General features: G+C 39.6%; 3 protein-coding genes across 3 annotated transcripts; 2 read left to right on the forward strand and 1 right to left on the reverse strand.

The window, feature by feature from the left end:
* Nucleotides 1–6,168: 6,168 nt before the first annotated feature.
* On the reverse strand, nt 6,169–10,598 carry LOC132203471 (heat shock 70 kDa protein 4). Its single transcript, XM_059631277.1, has 12 exons — nt 10,333–10,598; nt 9,348–9,669; nt 8,765–8,998; nt 8,465–8,709; nt 8,335–8,411; nt 8,024–8,282; nt 7,837–7,964; nt 7,560–7,777; nt 7,382–7,513; nt 7,087–7,326; nt 6,744–7,025; nt 6,169–6,533 (listed from the first exon to the last, which is right to left on the reverse strand). The coding sequence occupies exons 1-12, from the start codon at nt 10,437–10,439 to the stop codon at nt 6,384–6,386; spliced, it is 2,394 nt and encodes a 797-aa protein (XP_059487260.1). The 5' UTR covers nt 10,440–10,598; the 3' UTR covers nt 6,169–6,383.
* A 2,814-nt stretch (nt 10,599–13,412) lies between these two features.
* On the forward strand, nt 13,413–16,875 carry LOC132203334 (histone acetyltransferase KAT2A). The gene is made up of 16 exons (XM_059631030.1): nt 13,413–13,570; nt 13,627–13,787; nt 13,851–13,974; nt 14,026–14,171; nt 14,229–14,366; nt 14,421–14,554; nt 14,638–14,829; nt 14,887–15,002; nt 15,054–15,162; nt 15,221–15,329; nt 15,378–15,583; nt 15,638–15,858; nt 15,913–16,073; nt 16,126–16,344; nt 16,395–16,485; nt 16,543–16,875. Exons 1-16 carry the CDS (start codon nt 13,546–13,548, stop codon nt 16,734–16,736), a joined length of 2,346 nt encoding a protein of 781 aa, XP_059487013.1. The 5' UTR covers nt 13,413–13,545; the 3' UTR covers nt 16,737–16,875.
* A 318-nt stretch (nt 16,876–17,193) lies between these two features.
* LOC132203335 (ras-related GTP-binding protein A) lies at nt 17,194–19,638 on the forward strand. Its single transcript, XM_059631031.1, has 8 exons — nt 17,194–17,390; nt 17,485–17,584; nt 17,654–17,720; nt 17,770–17,992; nt 18,050–18,145; nt 18,199–18,413; nt 18,474–18,589; nt 18,644–19,638. The coding sequence occupies exons 1-8, from the start codon at nt 17,367–17,369 to the stop codon at nt 18,745–18,747; spliced, it is 945 nt and encodes a 314-aa protein (XP_059487014.1). The 5' UTR covers nt 17,194–17,366; the 3' UTR covers nt 18,748–19,638.
* The last annotated feature ends 553 nt before the right edge of the window (nt 19,639–20,191 follow it).

Below are 20,191 nucleotides of genomic sequence, written 5' to 3' on the forward strand. Positions count from 1 at the left end.
TGCTGACGTATGTGTGTCTATAATATTCCGCGGCTTCTGTTTTGGGCGTTTCACACGCCAAACTTTTCAAGAAGCGAAACGAAACAAGACGCGGAAGTGGAAGTCTAGAAAAGTCGCGACGCATCATTATTTGCAGCCTACATGCATGTGAACCAGAAAAGCTGAGACTCATTTCCTTTTGACGAAATCAATTGACACTTGGAATTAAAAATTTAATAATTTTTTCCAAACAAAAGTTTTAAATTGGTGCTGATGCAATAAATATACAATTAAGATGACAAATTAAAAATTTGGTGATCTGCAGAAATGAATAAATCATATTAAGTCTAAAAAAAGAGAAAATGAAAAACCAAAAGTTTAAAATTGACTAAACAATTATTTTTTTTACACCCTTAAACAGCATTCACTTCATTTTGTAAAACAAAAATTAAAACGAAATTTAAAAAAAATTGAGCCAAAAGTAGTTCTGTGTATACTTTTAAGGGACAAAAGAGACTCAAAATTTGCACAAGGAACAATTCGTAGCAAATAACCCGTGATATATTACATGAGTCTCCAAATTATAAACTCTCTTTCGCGGTTTTTTTAATAATTTTTCATTGTTTAAAATTAGAGGATTTTTCTTATTTAAATTGCATTTGATTCAATTTTATTGAAAGTAAACATTAAACTTTAAAGATCACACTAAAAAGCATTTTCTTTCCCACAAAAAATTAAGGAAATAATGCTATTAAAAAACGGATTTTTATCAGCCTATCTAATTTTTAATAGAATTGAGAAAAACTTGATCCTTATAAGAAGTCTGAGTGGTCAAGAGTGGTCAAAAATATATTTTTGCGAATTTTCCCAACTGGTTAAACCAGCTACTCTGTTTTCTACATAAATCTCTTCTCGTTGGAAATCGACGTCAGATGCGTAATTGCCGCCGCGGCTTTAATGGGGTTTTCGAACTCGCGTTTCGGCGTGGACAAGCCGCGTAGTACTCGTCCAAAACAAATATCATACATATTAATATAACATACGCAGGAGCTGCAGAGTGACCCCTCTATTACGCGTTTCGTCAACTAATCCATCATCTTAATAAAATGTATATAGAAGAGCAATATTACTTCCGATTACATCATTATTAATTATTATATAGTGGCCAAGAAAATATACAGTTTTGTAATCAATCAATCAATCACATCAAATCGAAATAAAAAAACTGGCAAAAATTATAATATCTTTAAACTGAACCAATTAAAAATTATAATTGTCTAATTGTTTATAATTTCCATAGACTTCATAGAAATTATTGAAATAATAAAAAACATGGGCAAATATTATAATTAAAATAATTTAATTAAGTTTAAATACATTTTGAGTCGTAGTTATAAAAATAATTTTATATTTGCTTTCTGGATTTTTTTCTCTCCAAATTTTCAACAATCAGTTTTTTACGGGTCAACGTTTTACAATATTTCACTTGTGCAAAAATAATTGTATTTGCGTCGACTTGCGTCAAGATTATTATCTTTTTGTTTTCCTGCGTGGTCACCTGTTGGGTGTTATATACCTTTCGCTCAGGTATTGCCTCTTCGTAAATAGGTTAGGGGTTAGGGGAGATAAATATGCAAGCGTGAATGTTTTGTTTGAACTTGCAATGAAGGTGAGTTGCGTCAGTACTCGCAAGCTAATTTTTTTTCTTTTGGAAATCCCCCATAAAGATGTTGCCTGGCGACACACACTCATGAGAGAGGAGGCTGTCGGGAGAAGCTTTTAATCGTACCCAGAGATTTTATTCATACCTGCCGCATGTGGCGCTCTGTATAAATCTTGTAAATAGTGCCAGGAAACGTGGCGCGGGGTTTTCAATAAGGAAATGACCTTATTTCTTTGTCTCTGTTTTTACCTGTAAAAGGAAAAAAAGGAGTCCTCGGCGAAACATGAATATAAAATGGCAAATTTGGGGAATTTTTTTAAATATCTCGAGAAGGTTCGATGAACTCACTACTCTTTTGAGCCTGAGAAATTATTTTTTACTTTTCTTTTATCTTGTTCTCACAGCGCTCATGAATAAATTCTTCTTAGAAAACAAATAAAATAATTAAAAAAATCATTTTCCCAAAAAAATATCGGATTAATTAAAATTTTATAAACAGGAAAAGTTTTTTTTAAATGTTAGTATGTTATTTTCCCCATTTTTTTTTTTTTTTTTTTTTTTTATACTTTCAAATCCATAGACGGTTGTATGGGTTGTATAATATCCTTCCCTTCGTGATGTATAAGTAGTGGCAAAAGGGTTATTTTGGAGATACCAAAGTGTGATTGAAAAAATTAAAAAAATAAATTATGTTTAAGGTTGACACTAATCTTACGTAAACACAAAACGTACAGGAAATAGTCTCAAAGTCTTAAAATAGTAAAAATACCAATAAAAGAATTCTGAAAAGCAATTCTAAAATGAAAGAAGTCGTGATTTTTTTCTATAGTTTTCAAAAATTTAAAATCAGAACGCATAAATTTTTCCATTTTCAAAAACTTAATTCTTTACTTCTAACGTTGCCCGCAGAGAGTTCAGGAAGGAACAATGCTATAAAAGAATTATGTTTTTTTTTTAATCGGAAACGCCTTGCACCTGTTTTGGGCTTGGGACGCAAGTCACGAAAAGTTGCCCACACTTCAATTAACGCGCGCAATTACTTGATAAATTTTCGTACGAAAAAGCGGCAGTGGTGTAATGCAATATTAATTAAAAGTGGCGTCGTCAGGCCTGTTGGTTTTTAACGCTCGTCGATGATGTTTTTGGGCGTTCTCGGCGCTGCGCGATTTTTTGCTCTTTATTATGTCACGGTTGTGCGCTTTCTTCTTTCTTCTCCGCTGGCTGTTGTGTAAAAGTAGTCGATGCGAAATTGCCAGACGCGGCCATATTTTCGTTTTCGTCAGGGCAATGAACGTGAATCCTCCGTTGTTTTCTCAAGCCTCCGTGCACAGAACCGCCGCGCGCGGGCACCGGTATACGTGGAAAGGGCATTTCTCTCTTCTTTCTTTGCGCTGCCACCACCGCAGGTTATTCTCTCGCATATCATGCAGAAATAATTGCCATTTCTCGTGTTTTTGCACACTCCATGCCTTGCACTTTCCGAGAGCGCGAAATAAATGAGAAAAAAATCACCATTCGGAACTGAAATGCTCACGTGATTTGATATGATCAGCGCAGAGATTAAAAGACAAAAGCGCTGCTGGATCGCAAACGCGCACTTCCGCGTTTAATCAGCGCTTGTTTATCTCGATTTTGAGTGCATTATTTGAAATTCAGGAGTTCGCTCTCCCGGAAAATGCAGCGTTGTTATGTTTATTTATTTATTTTTGGCGAGCGAAAAGTACCGCTAGATTCGGAGTCTCTCTATTAAAATATACCAACTTCACTTCCAAATAATTACGATTCCTAGAGCGTTTTTCTGAAAGGGTAAGAGAGCCGGTCGTTGGCGCGGCTAATAGAGATGGAATTTTAATGTCCCATACTATTATTATTAAATGCCTGCCGGGTTTTATACTTAACTCGCCGGGTAATTATACACTCGGCGTCGACGTACAACGTGCAAGGGCCCCGGGAATACAGCTTTCGTTGAAAAATCATTTTTTTTTCATTTATGTTTATTTAAAGTTTTCTTTGGTGTCTAACTGGCTCTGTCGGCACAGCATTTGAAAAACATACCATAGGGTGATATCAAATGGTTTTCAATGTTCAGCTTTTATACTGGTTCTGGTTGATATAAATTAAACACTGACAGGTTCATTAAAAAAATCATGTAAGCTGAAACAGCAAGCCAAATATGTGAATAAGACGCAGTAGTTTTTATCTGCAAAATATAAGGTAATAAAAAATGATGAAATTTGACAATTCGTGGAGTGAAGAAAATGAAATAAAAAAAATACCCAATTACTGCACAATAATTAAGAAATATATGAGCTGAAGATAAATTTTGCAAATCTAAAAATTAAAATTTATTCCAAAATTAAACCAGCTTAAATTTTGAAGTGAATTAGAATACCAAAAGGTTAAATGTAAATAGTATCATTATTTGAGCTTTATACTTCTTCCGTCAGGTAATATAAAAATAATAAAAAAATTTAATGTTTAATTATTTTCCAATCAAAATATTGTGTTGCAAGGTTTCTTCATCAAGTGAAAAATAAAGATTTATTAAATTTATGCAAAATATTTTTTTAAATTTAATATATTCACTATATCATGTATATTTTTAGAAAAGGTGAAATTTTACGGTGGGGTTGTTCGACAGTAAAACTGAGCAAAAAATTGCATAAAAAAAACGGAAGAAAAAAATCGAAAATTTTCAAAGCTTCAAAGAAATATTTATAAAAATTGTTGATTTTTAAAAAGATATTCCCCTGTACAATGTTGGAAAGAAAAGATTAAGGCAAATGATAGAACCTCTCATGAAATTAAAATGCGCGGTTTTCAGTTTTATAATAATTCTCCATTTCGTCAAACTTGGGAATTATACACATCAACTCTTTGTTGCGCGCGTCGTCGTTATGCTTCTCTTTCGCAGGCATAAAATAGCGATGATGACAGAGAGAAGTGAGAGAAAGGCGCAACAATAGCCACCGAGAGCGGTTTTGCTCAGGGTTCATGGGAACTGCTCTCGCGCTCCGCAGACTACCTTTTTCCCAGGCAAACATTCAACCAAACCGAAATGGCAAACTGCGCGTGTGGCTGCGTCCAATTTCATATCGGCCAGTTTCAAAGGGAAAAACAAATTTTCCACCTCACAGCGACTTGAAAAACAGAAAATTTCAGGGACACCTCCTGGGGAGAGGCGGCTGCCGCGCCTCTGAGGGATTTAAAATCTGAAAGTTGATGGGATGGAAAAACGCATTTGCTGCTGTCAGCGCGATGAGGAGGAAAACCAAGCAAACAAATAAAAAAGCCCCTTAGTGAGGAATCTAGGTTATATTTATGGTGGACAGGACAACCTTTCCTGGGATTATATTCTTTTTCAGGAAATATGCTTTTTCTTTTCTTTCTCTCCCCTTTGGTCAGACCCAAGCTCAGCACAACAAAATATTTCCTTTGTTGTTTTGCTCTCCCTGGGCATTTCTATTGAGAAAGGTTTTCTTTTTCGCTCGCTTGGGCTTTTGCCTGCTTGTTCAGCCGCTGTTTTTCTTTTTTCCTAGTGTGGAAAGGGGATTCTTTTTCCTGTCCTTCATGTCTGCATCAGTTGTAAATTTAATGCGCTTTTGTTGCGGTTGGGAACCTATATCTGATGCAATGCAGAAAAAAGCACCACAATTCTCGCTTGTATAAAGCCCGAGCGTGACGCGGCGTTTGTAAAATTTTAAAATGACAGCAGCTCCTCTGAAATTCTTGAGAGGTGAATAATTCTGGAATGCCCTCATAAATTCGAATGCTAGGGTAATTCACGACCTGAGCCAAACTAAAAGCTTTACGCTGTTCAATTCCATCAAGTTTTATTTTATGATTTTTATGACATGACAAGTCCCACTCCTTTTTACCCATAATTTTTTTTCTAATTGCTGCAATTAGAAACATCTAGGAGGTCAAAAATAAAGAGATTTTCAAAGAAAATAAATCATGTTCGCGTGTCACTTGCTTTTAGCCAAACTTCAAAGTTGGATTAATAATTTAAGTTATTTAATCATTAAAAAATTTGATATTCAAACCTAATAGCTCTCGAGGGGCCTAATTTTACAACACATTCCTGTCCCGCTCCTCTATTGAAGCGCAAAAGATTTGTAAAATTTTTCCCTTTTTCCCCACCCTGACAAATCGAAAAAAGTAGTATAAAAAGGTTGACATGATTGCCACTCAAGGATTTAAGATTTCCCGTGATATAAGTATCACAACCATTGTTCTCAACTTTTTATGTTAAATACCTGTTAAATACTTCAATAAATGTGAAACTTAAAATATTACATTAAAGGTTTATGGTTTTCACATTACTTAAGAAAAGGAATCTTTAAATTTTCAATCACTAATGAAATGAAATTTACAGAATAAGAAGTACTGTAGATCAAAGGAGGTATTGGGAAATCTTATATCATATTTTAAATTTATTTCCTTATATCTTTCTGCGTAAATTTATTTATTTATTCTAAATTTATGGTTACGATATGGTAATTCAAAGTAAAAGAACTTGAAACTTGCTTATTGACAAAAAAAGACTCTTCATTTATTTGCACACTAATTATGCTCGCGTTATTCGCAACTGGTCTCCAAAGCAGCGATTTTTCATTTCAAAGAGTCACAGAAGGCGAAAATTAGTGCAATGTTAAGTGCATGACGAAATTGAAGGATTTAGTTACAGCAGCTCGAGTGACAATAAGTATGAAATGAATTGATTAGTGCTGTAAAACGCTTATTCAGCCTGCATTGCCTCGCCGCCATCTGTGTTTGTATTTTCCGCCGTGTTCGCATCTTTGTTGTTGGTCTCATTTTCTTTCGGAGGATCGGCAGCGGGTGGTTGAGGTTTTGGCTTTTTAAGAACACTCACTTTTGAGTCAAAGAGCTGCAACAGCACAAACATTGGACAGATTGAGTAAATATTATATTATGGAAGGCAAAACGCGCTTATCTGCGGGCAATTATTTACACAGTGCAAATAGAGAATAAAAGGAAAACATTAAAACTTGACGCCAGAGTAAAATTAAAAAGCCAATACTTCGGTAAAGATTAAAATCCGCAAGTCAGAAATAAAGCAGAGCACGCCTTTACTCACCTTTCTTTCTGCCTGCAGAACGCTGACTGTGACTGGAGGGTCACTGGTCTTGGACGCCTTGGCCAGCAGGCATCGTTTTTCCTCCATAAAAGCGATAGCACTTTTTACTGCTTCCTCGACTGAGCCAATCTCATCAGGGGTAAAGTGGCTGTAGTCGGCATGACCAGACTTAGCCAGGCTCACCGTCTTTTCAGCCAACATGATGGAGCGGCTGAAGTCCTCAAATATTTTAGGGAAGCATTCAAACTCAAGCTTCCTCTGCTTTATTGGGTCACTTTTCGACTGCAGAATTAATAAAATTGGATTAGTTTGAAGATATACATAATATTGGTTGATTGTTTACCTTCAACTCTGAAAGGCGGTTAGCATAATCTTTCCTTTCGCAGTTTTCTCCATCTTCATAGAGCCAAGTTTCCATATTTTCAAGTGCAACAAACAGGGAGGAGAGCTCGTCTTCTTTTACATATTTAGCCAAGCATTCTTCGCTTCCGAGCTGACTCCTCATTTCATACACAAATTCTTCAAGAGCGTTTCTGGCATCAATGCGCTCATTTTCTTCATGGTCATCATTGATCATTTGTATCTAAGAAAAATTGGGTCATGTAATGCACGTTTTTTCTTTAAACAATAATTAATACCTCTTGCTTGTGGAATTCGTCAACGGAGTCAGCCTTAAGGCTGCCAGTGATGGACTGCACTGGCAATTCAGTTGTTATCGTCCTCTTCTTTTCCTTCTTTTCTTCCTTTTGACTCCCAGCCTCCTCCTGAGACTAATGGGAAGTTGAAATTAACCACAAAATCTAATTAATAATTTACCTCTCCTGCTGGAGGAGCTCCTTGCTTTTCCTCCGGGGTTGCAGCTTCCTGGTTGTCAACCTCCATTGGTTCAGGGGCACTGACTGGCTCAATAACTGTCTCGTGCATAGCAGCCGAGCTGATTGCAAAAGTCCCGTGAAGGGTCATTTTGACCTTCACCTTGATCTTCTGGCTCTCACCAGCGGCATTTGGCTGGACATCATGGATTTTATACACACCTATTTAACAGTTAATTACATAGAATGGTTTGTTCTATTTAAAAAGTTTATAATATTACCAATATTAGGATCAGGATATGGAATAGCGCCCTTGTAAAAAGCACGAAGAGCAAACGGATTGCTTCGATAGAAGGTGAGCATCTTGACGAAAGGAACGACATGCTTGTGAGGAAATACCTCAAGCTCACTAAGAGATTAAATGGTTTAATATTTTCTTCTGCTAAATTTTATATTAAATGATTTTACCTTGTTCCTTCTCCCTGTTCTGGATCCCAAGCAAGATGCACTGGGAACAACTGAATGTCAGTAATGTTAAAGTCCCTGACGCGGACAGCTGGTGAGAGCAGAGCGCACTGCAGGGCACATCCTCTAGCCACAGCCTCATCTTGATTCAAAGTGGTGCTCGGTTGGTGGCAAAAGACTTTCTGGATCAAGTTCTTGAGGGCTGGCAATCTGCTGGAGCCTCCAACAATTTCAACGGAGTGAATGTCCTTAATTTGCAGACCTAAATCAAAGCATTGTGAAACTAAAAATCAACCATTAATTTAAATTTTAACCTGAATCATCAAGGCATTTCTGCATCACTGCCTCCGCCTTCAAAAATAGGTGACTGCAGAGCAACTCCATATCATCTCTGGAGGGAAAATCTTTTAATGGATTTCTAAGAACACAAAAAAAATCACACACCTCTTCATGTCGGATTTGACGTCAATGTCATTCATAAAGCATTCAATGGCCAAAGGGAGGTTTGTTGAATTTGCAGACATTTGTTTCTTGAGTTTTTCAACTGCAGTGAGGAGCCGGAGCATTGCTCTGCCATTGGTTCGGGGGTTGATTTTGTATTTTGACACAAACTCATCACTAAAATGCTCGGCTAGAATCATGTCTATATCCCTACCGCCTAACTGGCCATCTCCAGCACAGGATAGCATCTGTAAATTTATTATTAAATTTTTTTTAAGTAATTATTGGATAAATGTTACTAACCCTAAGTTTGCCTTTTACGAAGGCAGTGATTGACACTTGGAAGGACGAGTGGCCCCAGTCGACGAAGACTACGTTTCGAGCAGTTTCGTCCGTCTCAGGCATGTCCTGCTTGTAGATGCCGTAGCACAAAGCAGTCGCCAGATTCTCGTTCATCAGTCTCAGGACATTTAGACCAGCAATGGCGGCAGCATTCAGAATAGCCTGTCTCTCGTAGCAGGTGTAGTACGACGGAACCTGGAGAAGCACGATAAGGTTAACATTGGCAATTTGCATGAGCACTTGACATTAAGACCGGGTTTACTAAGTATCCTAGCAACTGGGCAATCACAACAAATCCAGAGACCCCCAGAGCAAATTCAAGCAATTTGTAGGAAAATTTATTTAAAATTACTTTTATCGCTTGAAATATAAAAGGTTTACAAGCCTAGCTAGTTCTTTAAAAGGACAAACAGTTGAAATTTAATGGAGAGAAACAAAATTCAACGCGGTCGTAACAACTTATAAAATATTCATGAGCTTCGAGTCCCATTCACTCTTTGTCATTAAATTTTCATAATTTACTAATGTGTTGACTGAAACCCACCGAGATGACACAGTCGTTGACTTTAGTCTGCAGGCCCTTCTCTGCGATGTCCTTGAGCTTCGTGAAGAGCATGGCTGTGATCTGCTCAGGGGTGAAACTCTGCTCCTTGTCCTTGTAGTGCACCCTGATGACCAGGTCTCCGTTGGCGCCACCCTCAAAGTTGTAGTGCAGAAACTTGCGTTCAAATTGCAGTGACGGGTCGTTAGCCTTCCGGCCCATCAGCCTCTTGAAGCCGTACACCGAGTTCTTCATGTTGGTCACGATCTGGTTTTGGGCCGCGACACCCAGAATCCTGTTCTTCGAGCTGAACGCCACACATGATCTGAAAAGGGGAGACAAAAAAATTGAAATTAAATCCGTTGGCAGAGCGACGAAAATGACAGATCGACGACGCTTGGGTTGCAGCCAATTTTTATTTCATATAGGTCGTGACTAATGAAAGGGTTGATGAATGTGTTTACTTGATTAAGCGGCTTGCACGAAACGACTCCCGAAACTTTAGATAATTGGGCTGATTGAGAAAATACGAAACTGATATTTAGGGACGTGTTCTTGTATGAAAATAATCGTACATAATATAATTCATTTAACTATCATGCAAGCGGCCACAGAAACGCCCACATTGGTTGCGACCTAATCCCATTTACGGTAAATAAAGATGAATCACCAGACCTTGCTCAGACCATATGTGTTTGGGCGAGTGAAATTAAACTCGAGCACCCATTCACCAATTAAAAAGGAAATTCGAGAGAAACCGGCTTCGAATTAAACGAATTTTTGATAGAAAATAAAAAATAAAAAAAATTCAGAAAGTTCGCAACAAAATTCGGGTCAAATATTTTAAACGAACTTTTCAAACTAGGCATAAGAATTTTAATCGCGAATCATTTCTAGCCTTGCTGAACGAGTGGGGGATTTGTTAAATTAGATTTTATTAACTAATCCAGTCACGAAGTGCGACTACTTTCCGCGTTAATTAACTTACGGAGTTGCTCTAAGGCTGTAGTCATTGGCGATTGTCTCGATTCCGCCGGCCCTGGCGACCGCGATGTAACAAGAGTCGTTTCCAAAATCAATTCCGATGACGGACATCTTGGCCGCAATCAAAAATTTCTACAAGTTCAATCACAGATCCGAAATTTCGGCTTCCAAACAAAATTCAACACAGCAATGCGGCAGGCTTTTTAATCACGCTGGACAGAGAAACATGAGGTGACAGGTTCAAACGCGAAATGACGAAAATTCGAGAATTACGGCCAATCACAGCGCCCTCATACGAATTCGCGCAATCTCATTGGCCGGATGGAAGTATCTAGAATGTTCCAGAACAAGGTAAGCTCCTTGAAACGCCGGTGCCGAAAGCGGATCCAATCCAATGCCTCGTCTCCACTACACTTAAGTGCTGCCCCCTCAGTGTGAAATCACACTGAGTGCATAGTGTAGACGTACGCCATCGCCCTTAGGGAGAGAAATACACTCAGGATACTTTTGAGCGATCCTGAGTGCGTTGAGCATGCGCTCTCATCACTTGTGTACAATAACAATCGCGTATAATCGCGGCACACGCAGCCAACATTTTGTGGATTTTGGGGGTTCTTTTAAATTTTTTAGAAAAATTGTTTAATAATTTATTTTTGATACTTAATTAAATTTATTCTTATATCTTTATAAAATAAATCTTACTGCTGACCTCCATTATAAACTATTAACATAACTATATTAATTATTAATTATATTTATTATTGAAAATCGAATTTATTTATTAAACTTGTATTAGCTTAATTTTTAATTATCGGTAATAGGTCTGCTCCACAACACCGCTAAAGCGCTATATATAGCTGGCGGAAGCGGGGGTCCATAAGAAAAGCATTAATTGCGGCCAGCTCCGCCAGCTACTGCCTTTTAAAAATTTAAACAAAAATTGAAATAAAAATCCAATAAATTAAAAAATAAAAATAAATTAATTAATTATTAAAATATAATACAAAAAATTATCGGTAATGTTATAGTACGCGCGACGTGTTTTTTCATAGGTTGGCAACACTTATGCTCCCATGTAAAAGTATCACGTCGCGCGCTCTATACTGGTTTTACGTCGCGCATACAATAATGGTTTTACGTCGCGCGTTCAATACTGGTGGCGGTGAAATTGTTAAGAAAACCGATTATTCCATCGATACCTCGGCAACATGTATAGCACGCGCGACGCAATTCTTTTCCTACAATCTTAATTAAGGGGACTGCTAGGAAGAATAGCGGCCCTTGGGATGGGTTCAGAATGGGGCAAGACGACCTCTGGAGGGCCGTGCGCACCCTTATAGCAGGCGCGACGTATCACTATGGGACGCGCGACGGTCGAAAAGCGAACTCCGGAGGGCGCTTTTCACCATCGTCAGAGGCGCGACGCACGGTTATAGTACGCGCGACGCACGATTATAGTACGCGCGACGCACGGCAAATTAATTAAAAGGTGTTGCACGCGGCCGGAGTTGTGGGCGCCCCACTAACCGGCAACTCGGAGGTGGGCAACCCCCAAGATTAATGTTTGCAGAAGCCGCGAGCGAGGGGTGGAGGCGCAGCGAGGTCGAGGACGTGGGGAAGGCCGTGCGGAGGGCGAGGACAAAAGGGCGGCTGTGTTCGTGGGGGGGCTCCGCAGGAGCCCCCTCACGATCCCCGCCCTTTTGTCCCGCCCGGAGCCGGCCTTCACCACGTTCTCGGGCGAGCGCGCCTCCAGCCCGAAGCTCGCAAACCCACAACGGAGTTGCTTACAAAAGGAATTGTCTGCAAAAAGGGCTTAGAAAGCAAAAAGTGTGGTGCCCACAACTCCCTTTGCTGACAACACCTTTTGTGGGCAACTCCGTTGTGGGTTTGCGAGCTTCGGGCTGGAGGCGCGCTCGCCCGAGAACGTGGTGAAGGCCGGCTCCGGGCGGGACAAAAGGGCGGGGATCGTGAGGGGGCTCCTGCGGAGCCCCCCCACGAACACAGCCGCCCTTTTGTCCTCGCCCTCCGCACGGCCTTCCCCACGTCCTCGACCTCGCGGCGCCTCCACCCCTCGCTCGCGGCTTCTGCAAAAATTAATCTTGGGGGTTGCCCACCTCCGAGTTGCCGGTTCGTGGGGTGCCCACAACTCCGGCCGCGTGCAACACCTTTCAATTAATTTGCCGTGCGTCGCGCGTACTATAATCGTGCGTCGCGCGTACTATAACCGTGCGTCGCGCGTACTATAACCGTGCGTCGCGCGTACTATAACCGTGCGTCGCGCGTACTATAACCGTGCGTCGCGCCTCTGACGATGGTGAAAAGCGCCCTCCGGAGTTCGCTTTTCGACCGTCGCGCGTCCCATAGTGATACGTCGCGCCTGCTATAAGGGTGCGCACGGCCCTCCAGAGGTCGTCTTGCCCCATTCTGAACCCATCCCAAGGGCCGCTATTCTTCCTAGCAGTCCCCTTAATTAAGATTGTAGGAAAAGAATTGCGTCGCGCGTGCTATACATGTTGCCGAGGTATCGATGGAATAATCGGTTTCCTTAACAATTTCACCGCCACCATTATTGAGCGCGCGACGTAAAACCATTATTGTATGCGCGACGTAAAACCACTATTAAACGCGCGACGTAATGCAAGTGATGCCAACTGAAATCAGGGATTTTGGGAAACACGTCGCGCGTACTATAACATTACCAAATTATCTAATATCATCCCCCTTTTAACAAAAAAATTTTAAAAAGTTCTTATAACCTCGTCGTCCGAGTCCATTTCGTTATTAATTTTAGTAAAGAAACCTCAAAATAAATTTTGAAAGTTAAGTAGGCGCTCTCTTTAACGCATTTTCGCATTTAAACGCGCGTTTGTCCCGTCAGCTGGCAGTGCCCTTAAGTGTGGTGTAAAAAGCAGCAAAATCACACTCAGGCAGCCTGAGTGTTGCCACGCCCCTTTCCCCTCAGTACGGTACACTTAAGTGCGTTTTGGTGGAGAACAGGCACAAGATCGATTTTCGCAAATGACCATCCCAAGGAGGACCATTCTGCGTCTTCACTGCGATTCCTTTAGTGCGTTTTCAAGGAGATTTCGCTCGTCAAAGGCAGTCCTGAACCTCCTTGGAGCCATTATGCTTTTTGTTTGTTTTTGTTTACAAAATCTAAAGAAACGATTTTGATTTTAATATTGTCTTATTGTCTGCACACCCTCATTGAATTGAAATGTCTGCGGAGGAGGCAAATACTTGTAAGACAGTGCATTTAAGTTAACGATCATAAACGTTGAACCAAAATTAATTTCAGCCCACGCAAGCAGTGGCAATGAGGAAGGGGCTAGCAGTTCCTCAACTGCTGAATCCTCCAAGACTAACAATTTGATGAGGATCCAGCAGAGGAAACAGCAGGTTTATAACTGGCCCAGGAACAAGAAAATTCTTAAGCTAGCAATTTATTCTCACTGTCAAGTACGGTTTATAAAAGAGAAAGTTAATTTATTTATTTACATTTTGTTGTATTTTGTATTAAAGGCTGATGATTGTAAATGCAATGGTTGGAAAACCCCTCAGCCAAAGTCACCGCAGAACAAAGACGAGTCTGTGCAGCAGCTGGCTAACTTCCAAGATCCCTGCCGGCACTGCAAACACACACTGCGTACACACAAATATCACTGTTTACACATTAAATCTAAAAGTATTTTAATAGAGTTTCACGTGAAACACTTGGAGCCTCTAGGAGACAGTGTCCTTAACAGACTACTTGGAATGGTTGTTGATGTTGAAAATATCTTTATGAGCATGAACAAGGAACTTGATTCAGACACAAAAAGGGTCTACTTCTACCTGTTTAAAGTAAAATTTTTAAATAATCATCCAAAGCAAGGACATTTTTTACCTTTTTAAATTTAGCTGTTGAGGAAAAACATTTTAACGAACCAAAAGCCAATCATAGAAGGACCATTGGGTCAACCACCTTTTGAAAAACCAAGCATGGCTAGAGGGGTGACAAATTTTGTGCTGTACAAATTCGGGAATCTTCCAGCAAACGTACGATTTTAAAACATTGTTTGTGATTCTAAAATTATTATATTGAATATACAGGAGTGGCAAACTAATTACGACTTGGCCAAAATGTTCTTGCATTGTCTCAACCACTGGAACTTTGAGAGCCCGACCTCCCATCTGAGTAACCTTAATTGTGATGAGCTTTCCACTTACAAAATCAATTACACAAGGTATATTTTCAAAACATAAATAAACAAATAACATGAATAAATAAAACATAAACTAACCTAACAAATTTGTGTGCATTGTTAAGGTGGTTAGTGTTCTGCCATGTGCCAGCCTTTTGTGATTCGCTCCCTCATTATGAGACGACAGAGGTGTTTGGAAGAACATTTTTGAAGGCTGTTTTCCAGACAGTTTGCAGACAACTCATGGAAAAGTGCAACAATGAGAGGGACAGAATGCCACCTGATAAGAGAGTCCTTGTTCTTACTCATTTCCCTAGGTTAACCTCCAAATTGTTGTTTTATTCTCAATTGAAATTTTTTTGCTTGGAACTCAGATTCTTGGCAATGCTTGAGGAGGAAATCAACAACACTGCTTCTCCGATTTGGGACGCAGAGTACAAACCAGTCGCTCCTCTTTATTTGGCAGCTCAGGTTGACAATGCCGAAAAAGGTATGCTTAGTTTGCAAATTTAAATGTCGTAACTAAAAATTTCAAAAAAAGTTGCTGCCACTAAGTCTGAAGAGTTTGAAAAACTCAATCCCACTGCCAAGTCTGGCTTTACAACCATCACAATCAACTCTGGCACAGGACGACGGAGGATTTCAGAGAGGTGACTCTAAGTTTGATCCCACAATTGAACTTATAACCTACTTTTGAACATGCCTTAGCTCTGAGCAGATTGATGCAAAGAAGAAGAAAATAGCAGACGTGCCTGAAAAAATAGTCACTGAAGTTCTCGCCACGATCAACAATCCTGTGTCAACAGGTGCCGAGGTAGCAAATAGCTCGCAATGGAAATGGCTTTTTACAAAAATCAATTTGCAGGCCGTGTTTCCTGAAAACGCACCAAGGGATGAAGCAGCCAAATTGGAGGAGCAGAAAGGTGTCATTTCATTTGTTGTGGTGGGAAATTCAATCACCAGACCTGTCAGCAAGCAAACAATCACCTGGCTGATTGGCTTGCAAAATGTATTTTCCCACCAGCTGCCTAGAATGCCCAAAGAGTACATCTCCAGATTAGTTTTTGATCCGTGAGTATTTTTTAAGGTTTAAATATAATAAATCAATAAATATTTATTACGTAGGAAACACAAAACGTTGGCTCTCCTGAAGGATGGTAGAGCCATTGGAGGTATTTGCTTCAGGATGTTTGTCACCCAGGGCTTTACTGAGATCGTCTTCTGTGCTGTCACATCAAACGAACAAGTGAAAGGCTATGGCACACACTTGATGAACCACCTGAAGGACTACCACATTAGACTCAACGTTTTGCACTTCTTAACGTTTGCTGATGAGTTTGCCATTGGTATTGCAATGAAAAATCAAATTTGACTTGATTCTTAATTTCTTCTTTGTCTAGGCTACTTCAAAAAGCAAGGGTTCAGCAAAGAGATTAAAATGCCTAAGGCACAGTACAATGGCTTCATCAAGGACTATGAAGGTGCCACCTTGATGCACTGCCACCTAAATCCCAGGATTGTTTACACAGAGTTTACCTCAGTCATTAGGAAACAGAAAGAAGTTAATAAACCAAAATCACTTTAGTACAAGCTGCTAATCTTTTCGAATTCAGATTCTGAAGAAACTGGTCGAGCAGAGGCAAGCAGAGTTTCAAAAGGTGATGCCTGGGCTGAACTGCTTCAAGGATGGAGTTCATTCGATTCCCATTGAAAGCATTCCTGGAATCCAAGCAACGGGCTGTTTGCCGTCTCTGAAAAATAAAATCAAGGCTCAGGCTGACAACATTGATCCAGAAGTTTTGGTCATCCAGCTTCGCACCATTTTGGGCCAGGTTGACGCTACAAATATTTGATGATTTTATACTTAAACATTGCATTACAGTTAAAGACGCATCATGCAGCTTGGCCATTCTTGAAGCCTGTTGATATTAATGACGTGCCAGACTACTATGATCACATTAAGTACCCAATGGGTAAGACTTAATTAAATATTTTCAATGGATATTCTTAAATGATTTACATTTAAACAGATCTCAAGACAATTGAAAACCGACTGAAGACATCATACTATGTGAACAAGAGGCTTTTCATTGCGGACATGAATAGAATCTTCACTAATTGTCGGCTCTACAACAGTCCTGAAACTGAATATTTCAAGTGTGCTAATTTGCTTGAGAAATTCTTCCAATCTAGAATGCGTGAGGTTGGATTGATGGAGAAGTAATGACTCTGTGTGCATTGTGAATTTAGTTAATTTTTATAATCATTTTGTTTTATTTTTTATCTCTATAATGCTTCAACTCTTCATGTGTAAACAAACCCTATTTGTGTATAAAGCAGTTTTGCAGTTTTGTTATTCATCATTAATTTATATTTTTGATTACTTCAAGCTTGATAATTATTAATTATTCCTTGATGGACGTTTATTTTTAAGCCAGTATGTGGGAGTATTTATCGGCAATGAATAATAATGAAATCATTATTGATGTGAATCTTAAAGTGGATAATTAATTTATAACGCAGTACCAGAAGTCTATGCAGTTATGCACCCAGTTTTATGTTCAATCAATACACCTCTCTTAAAAACATGTGTTGTTGGCGCACTTATTTGAATCTATAAAAACTTACGCGATTGGTCAATTCTCGTAATCGCGCATCCCATTGGTCGTTGCAACGTCTGGTGGTAGGTCTGTTTTACATTCGTCAGACAGCTGGAGCTCGTGACCCAAACTCGTGATTTATATCCATCAACCCTGCTAATCTTTTCCATTTTCAAAACTGCGAACCCAGCGATTCATTTTTTCGAACATTTAACTTTTAATTTACCAGTCTTGTCTGTCCACATCTATCAAAAATGTCGAGAGTAATGAAGAAAAAGGTCAGTAAAATGTCAATGACACTGCAGTTGTTTACTGCGGTGTTCTCTGCCTTTTATGTACGAAGATATTTTTTATCGTGTCCATGCTTTGCAGGTTTTGTTGATGGGCAAAAGTGGATCCGGAAAAACCAGTATGAGATCCATCATCTTTGCCAACTACATTGCTCGAGACACGCGTAGACTTGGGGCCACAAGTGCGTAAATACATAATGCTCAAAACTTAGATTTTACTTTGACAACTAATAATACTATTTATTTTGCAGTTGACGTCGAGCATTCGCATGTCAGATTTCTTGGAAACCTCGTGTTAAACCTCTGGGATTGCGGAGGGTAAATATTTGGGTAGTTCTAAAGTAATTAATTTAATCGATTTAATCAGTCAAGAGGCATTCATGGAAAATTACTTTGCGAGTCAGCGAGACAATATTTTTCGCAACGTCGAGGTTCTGATCTACGTTTTTGACGTTGAGAGTAGAGAGCTGGACAAGGACATGCATTACTACCAAAGTTGCCTGGAGGCAATTCTGCAGAATTCTCCAGAGGCTAAAGTTTTCTGTCTGGTGCACAAAATGGACTTGGTCCAAGAAGATCAGCGAGACATGGTCAGAACATACCATTTTACATTTTAATCATATAATTATTCAAGTTTAAAATTTTAGATTTTCCAAGAAAGAGAGGATGACTTGAAGCGCCTGTCAAAACCACTGAACTGCACCTGCTTCCGCACATCCATCTGGGACGAGACCCTTTACAGGGTAAAAAATCTCTTAAAAATCATTTGAGCTTTTGAATGAAAATTTTATGGCAGGCGTGGTCAAGCATTGTCTATATGCTCATTCCAAATGTGAAGGAGCTGGAGCACAGTCTGCAAGAATTTGCCAATATAATCGACGCAGACGAGGTGCTCCTTTTTGAAAGGGCCACCTTCCTTGTCATTTCCCATTCAGAGCGCCGAAGTCATAAGGACATACACAGATTTGAGAAAGTCAGCAACATTATTAAGCAGTTCAAACTTAGCTGCAGGTTTATAAGACAATTAAAGTAAATGTTTTCCATTGTACTAAATTTTTGATATGTTTTTAGCAAACTGGCTGCTCAGTTCCAAAGCATGGAGGTTGTCAACTCGAGTTTTGCTGCTTACATAGACATGTTCACCCCTAACACATACGTAATGGTCATCCTGTCTGATCCAACTATTCGTAAGTATTGGATTAAATATGATTTGAACCTGGTTATAAAGTAAATTTTGACAGCATCTGCTGCCACTTTGATTAACATTCGGAACGCGAGAAAGCACTTTGAGAAACTGGAAAACCAAAGCCAGCAGGGTCAACTTTTGCCTGCTCGTCCAAACTAGTGTGGTCTGTGAAAAGAATGACATATTTTTATAATGGTGACGTGAAGCAGTGGTGATATGTGACAGACTGCACTCTGCCTAGTTTTAATGAGTGAAGCTGGTTGCCCCGGCGACCATTCTCTAATTGATTGCTCTCATTTTTTTATTCACACAAATTATTTTAGATTGCCCTGCGGACTAGTTTTCCACATTACTTCCACTTCAACTGATTTTGTTTACAACATTTTAATAATTAATAGGCAAAAAATTCACTTTTAGGAGCTATTAGCTTGGAAAATTATGACTGAAAAAAAATAATTAAATGTGAAAACTCTTATGTACATAATGCTGTTGATATTTTTTTAGATGAACAAAGCGCTTTTCCAAGGTTGTCATAACAATAAAATGCTCTCATTTTTGCGCGGCGCGAATTTAATTACGCTCTCGCTGAAAGTGGCGTGCGAATGAAATTTTGTAATTTATGGTGACGCCCTGAAAAGTAGCGGAGTGCTTGATTGCATTGCCCGATAGATTAAAATGCTGTCAAACGCAGCCCGCGGTAACACATCATGAAGAGACAGATCAATAATTTCAACACAGTGAGTCTGTGCAAAAACTATCAAATATAATGCTATATAGAACGGACGCGATCCAAGCGGAAAGACGACGGCGGCGCGGTGAGCGTGTGCATGTCTGCAAAAAGATTACATTACCGACCGTTTGTGTACATAGTTTAAAAAATACATACATATTCTAATATTGAATCCGTCTTTTGTTTCAAATATGTCTCGCCACAATGTATACAAGCGCTGCATATTAAAATGGAAATTAGTCTGCGCGATATCCTTTGTAATCTCAACAAATCAAAATTAATCTGTATATCATGATTTCGATTGATTAAAGAACAAGTATATTTTATTTGCTGACAAGTATATGTTTAAAACCAACCTCGGTTGCCTATCGATTGGAAAGAACGCGAGCTCATCACTTTGATTGCTCGGTTGGCCTTACGGTGGTTGAAGGAATAATGAAATGAAAGTATATCTCAAAGGAATTGTTCTAGCAAGAGAGAACATGATTTTCCTTCCGACCCGTTGATCGAGTCCCGGCGGTGCCATCCCACTTTGGCGTCGCTAAAAAGCATTTATACTGAAATCACGGGGCCGGTGCGAGAGGGTGTCACATTTTTCCACCCCTTCCGCTTTATCGCCGCACATTCATTAAGCGTCGCGATGACAGCAGCCGACGGATGGAAGGCGTGGTTAATTTTGCCCAAAAGCCAGCCGGGCCTCGTTCTCCATGCGCCCTGGCGGCCGCTAATTTATGCACCACTGGCCAGAGAGAGCGCGCGCCACCACTCCCTCTCGTTAAATTCGTCCCTAAAGTGCGCCGCCGAGAGATCAAACGTACAGAGAGAGCAAGTAAGTACCCGCCGAGCTTTTCCGGCGGCGCGACTGCCGAAAAG

This window comes from Neocloeon triangulifer, unplaced genomic scaffold (genome assembly GCF_031216515.1).
Source record: "Neocloeon triangulifer isolate White Clay Creek 2 clone unplaced genomic scaffold, ASM3121651v1 ptg000017l, whole genome shotgun sequence".
In the NCBI taxonomy this organism is placed as follows: Eukaryota; Metazoa; Arthropoda; class Insecta; order Ephemeroptera; family Baetidae; genus Neocloeon; species Neocloeon triangulifer.